Here is a 4,528-nt window from a genome sequence, read left to right on the forward strand (position 1 = left end):
AACAAAACAAAAAAGAATGTAGGTATGTAGGTTAATTGGCTGGGTAAATGTAAATGTAAAAATTGTCCCTAGTGGGTGTAGGATAGTGTTAATGTACGGGAATCGTTGGGCGGCACGGACTTGGTGGGCCGAAAAGGCCTGTTTCCGGCTGTATATATATGATGATGATGATGATAAACATAATACGTGATAGTTCGCGGATTTTAATTCGGCCTCCTTAGTTGTGTTTCTCGATAAGACCGACCCGGCCGATTGTTTCTCACAGAGAAAAACCAGCGCACGGATTAAAGGCTGGGAACTCTCTGACAAAATTAACTCCAAGAACCAACAAAAGATGATATATTTTTTCAGACCGAACTCAATGACACCAACGGCGGCAGGTACCAGCAGTAATTATATGCCTTAAACGAAATCGCAGGCGCTACGTATTGCAGCGAAATTATTGCGTCGCACATTTTTCAAACGCTCTGATAGCCGGATGAGTTATAAACCTGGAATCAATTTCATTTAATTAACGATTTATCTTCAGTGTAAACCAGCGTCTGCAGTTCCTTTCCCACTCGTTTAATTAAAGATCTGAATCTTATGGATATATTTTACACGGAACCATTTAAATAATGCAGAAAAAAATAGACACAAAGTGTTGGAGTAACTCAGCGGGTCAGACAATTTACTCCAGCGCCTTTTTTAATTGTAAATTTAATTTTTTTTAAAACCCAGCATCTTGCGTCTAGATTTAAATGATGCGTGATTTTTGGTGACATGGCTTAGGAATAAGCAAGACAAGAATTATTAGGGTTATGGCGATGGTATATAATCTCCTCATTTTACAATGAGACAGGCCGTCTTTATCTTAATTTTAAAATCGGACAGGGCCCGAAAACGTTCACTAAAACACAACGTTCTCTGGACACGTTCGAGGCAGGAAACATTTTCCCAATGTTGGGGGAGTCCAGAACAAGGGGCCACAGTTTAAGAATAAGGGGTAGGCCATTTAGAACTGAGATGAGGAAAATCTTTTTCAGTTAGAGAGTTGCGAATCTGTGGAATTCTCTGCCTCAGAAGGCAGTGGAGGCCAATTCTCTGAATGCATTCAAGAGAGCTAGATAGAGCTCTTAAGGATAGTGGAGCCAGGGGGTATGGGGAGAAGGCAGGAACGGGGTACTGATTGAGAATGATCAGCCATGATCACATTGAATGGCGGTGCTGGCTCGAAGGGCCGAATGGCCTCCTCCTGCACCTATTGTCTATTAAACTTGACTGAATGATTCCAAATTTGTCAAGATTTGGCAAGATTTGTCTTAATCACCAATTGACTGCGCAGGGGCAAGTTCTGTTGGTGTTCATTTCCAGCAGTGATTTTATTTTCCGTACTATTAAAAAAAAATGCCCTTGCTCCACCATTTGATCGCCATTAATTAGACGGGTTGTTGTGTCTACACTCATGTAAGATGGTTGTCTGGGAAAGGTATTCAGTACGTAACGCGTGTGGAGATTGCATCTCTCATTCGGAAGTCGCTTTTCCTTATTTACAAACTTTTATACTTTTTTGTTCAACCCCTTAATCTGATCTCGTTTTCTCCATTTCATTTCAGATTCAGTGTACCGTAAACTATTATTATTTTTAAATCGTTGTACTTGTGTCTGGGTTTGTAGGTTAGTTAGCCTCTGTAAATTTCCCCCAGTGTGTGGATGAGAACGTGGGATAACGTAGAATTAGTGTGAACGGAAGATCGATGGTCGGCGTGGACTCAATAGACAATAGGTGCAGGAGTAGGCCATTCGGCCCTTCGAGCCAGCACCGCCATTCAATGTGATCATGGCTGATCATTCTCAATCAGTACCCCGTTCCTGCCTTCTCCCCATACCCCCTGACTCCGCTGTCCTTAAGAGCTCTATCTATCTCTCTCTTGAATGCATTCAGAGACTTGGCCTCCACTGCCTTCTGATGCAGAGAATTCCACAGATTCACAACTCTCTGACTGAAAAAGTTTGTCCTCATCTCCATTCTAAATGGCCTACCCCTTATTCTTAAACTGTGGCCCCCTGGTTCTGGACTCCCCCAACATTGGGAACGTGTTTACTGCCTCTAACGTGTCCAACCCCTTAATAATCTTATACGTTTCGATAAGATCCCCTCTCATCCTTCTAAATTCCAGTGTATATAAGCCTAGTCACTCCAGCCTTTCAACATATGACAGTCCCGTCATTCCGGGAATTAACCTAGTATACCTGCGCTGCACGCCCTCAATAGCAAGAATATCCTTCTTCAAATTTGGAGCTGGGTGGGCGGAGGGGCCTAATCCCATGCTGTATATTTCAATTCAATCAAACAGCACACTTGTGCGTGTTGCAATAAACTCGGCTTAATTTTGCACTGAAATACAATTAAATTATAATGTTTTATGTTTTATTCTTAATTGCTTACTGTAAGTCGTGTTGTTACTTGCGAGCGGAGCACCAATGCACATTCCTTGTAGGTGTACATACTTGGCTAATAAAATTTATTCAATTCAATTCAATTAACGTTAGTCGCTTTAACCCGTATTTTTTTACACTGTGAAGGGCTCGATTGTAATCATGTATAGTCTTTAAACTGACTGGGTAGCACGCTACAAAAAAATCTCTTCACTGTACCTCGTTACACGTGCCAATAATAAACTAAACTCATCTATTTAATTATAGGACGTAACTGCGGGTAATTTGCTCAGTCTACGCCATCCCCGTTTCTTCGCTCACTCCCAACAAACTCGGGGCGGTTTACAGAGATCAATTAACCCACAAACCCACAAACCCACGTACAGGAACATTGATCAAAAATAAATGGGTCGGAACGAACTGCAGACGCTGGTTTACACCGAAGGTGGACACAAAACGCTGGAGTAACTGAGCGGGACAGGCAGCATCTCTGGAGAGAAGGAATGGGTGACGTTTCGGGCCGAGACCCTTCTTCAGACTGAGAGTCAGGGGAGAGGGAAACGCAAAGATATGGAAGGGCGAGGTGTGAAAACGACAGATCAAGACAGACGTGGACCAAGGAAAGGTAGAATGGTTCAATAATGTTCTATGTTACACTGAGTTTGAAATTAAATGGAAAAAAATAATATTTAAAAATTCTCTGTCTCTTTCCTCCATTTTTATAAATCTGTAGAAGATAACATTTGAATCCAAGCTAACTTATTTGCTTCGATCGAGCCTTTCGTTCAGCCCCATGCCCTCTCCCATTTCCAATCTAAACGTTATCCCACAGCCCTTAACAAAAGGAAGTGGAAACGATTTAATTGGAATCTGAGGGGTAACTTTTTCACATACATGGGTATATGGAACGAGCTGCCAGAGAAGGTAGATGAGGCAGGGATTATCCCAACATTTAAGAAATAGTTAGACAGGTACACGGATAGGACAGGTTTGGAGGGATATGGGCCAAACGCGGGCAGGTGGGACTAGTGTAGATGGGACATGTTGGGCCGAAGGGCCCGTTTCCACGCTCTGTGACTCTAATGACTGAAGGAGGGTGTCGACGCGAAACATCACCCATTCCTTCTCTCCGGAGATGCTGCCTGTCCCACTGAGTTACTCCAGCTATTTTCGTGTTACATCAAACCTTGTTATTATTTTTTTTAACCCCCCCCCCCAACACCCACACACAAATGCAGGAACCTCACCTGTTAGTTTGTCTTTCGCAAAGCGCCTGTTGCTCTCCATCCACGGGAAAGTAAAATTAGACATGTTTGCAACGTTGCACAGACTGGGGACACAAGGTACTGTCGGTAAACCGGCCGAGAGTTGTGGATGAGCCGTCGGTCTGTGTGCCGGCACTCGGATCACCCCGGCCCCGCTGTTCATATTAAGATTCATATTCATACTTACGTTCATGTTCATGCACATGTTAACATTATAGGATCCGGGCAGTCCAACAATACCGCAGGCGTTATTGTAAGCGTTGGCGTAGCCATCGGTGTGGGAGTTGTACGGGAGGTGGTAGTCCGAATCGGCAGCCCTGCTGGCGTGCATGCAGCTCGCTTGGTCCGGGTTGTTGAGTATTTGATCAATCCCGAAACTAATGGGTTCGTGTTCGTGCGGGTGCGTTTGCTCAATCGCAGAATGATCCATGGTCTCTTTTTTTCTCCCCCCTGAACGGTTCCTTGTCTTTGCACGTCTTTCGGGTTATTCACCCTCCCCACACACACACACACACACACACACACACACACACACCCACACACACACACACACACACACACACACACACCCACACCCACACACACACACACACACCAACCAAAATAACAACGCCTTGAAACACAAAAAAAATCTCTCTCTTTCTGTGGCAGCAAAATGCTTTCTCTGTTTTTCTCTGCAAAAATGAACGAGAAAAGTTTTCTTTGAAAAACACACACACACACACACACACACAAAATAAATCCACACGTTGCAGGTTCTTGCTTCTTGGTCCTCCAAAATATTCCAAATGGAATTGAAACTGGAGGTTTAATTCCACCCTCCCCCCTCCAAATAGGTTGTGTTT

At 43.7% G+C, this 4,528-nt stretch overlaps 1 protein-coding gene across 1 annotated transcript in view; it reads right to left on the reverse strand.

Moving 5' to 3' along the window:
- The window catches only part of tlx2 (T cell leukemia homeobox 2), a 49,092-nt gene extending 44,979 nt beyond the window's left edge, over positions 1-4,113 (reverse strand). The window contains exon 1 of the mRNA XM_078408745.1: positions 3,666-4,113. Within this exon, the coding sequence (XP_078264871.1) occupies positions 3,666-4,113 (448 nt within the window). The remainder of the gene's footprint in view (positions 1-3,665) is intronic.
- Between the last annotated feature and the right edge of the window lie 415 nt (positions 4,114-4,528).

Source organism: Rhinoraja longicauda, chromosome 1, assembly GCF_053455715.1.
Source record: "Rhinoraja longicauda isolate Sanriku21f chromosome 1, sRhiLon1.1, whole genome shotgun sequence".
Lineage (NCBI taxonomy): Eukaryota > Metazoa > Chordata > Chondrichthyes > Rajiformes > Arhynchobatidae > Rhinoraja > Rhinoraja longicauda.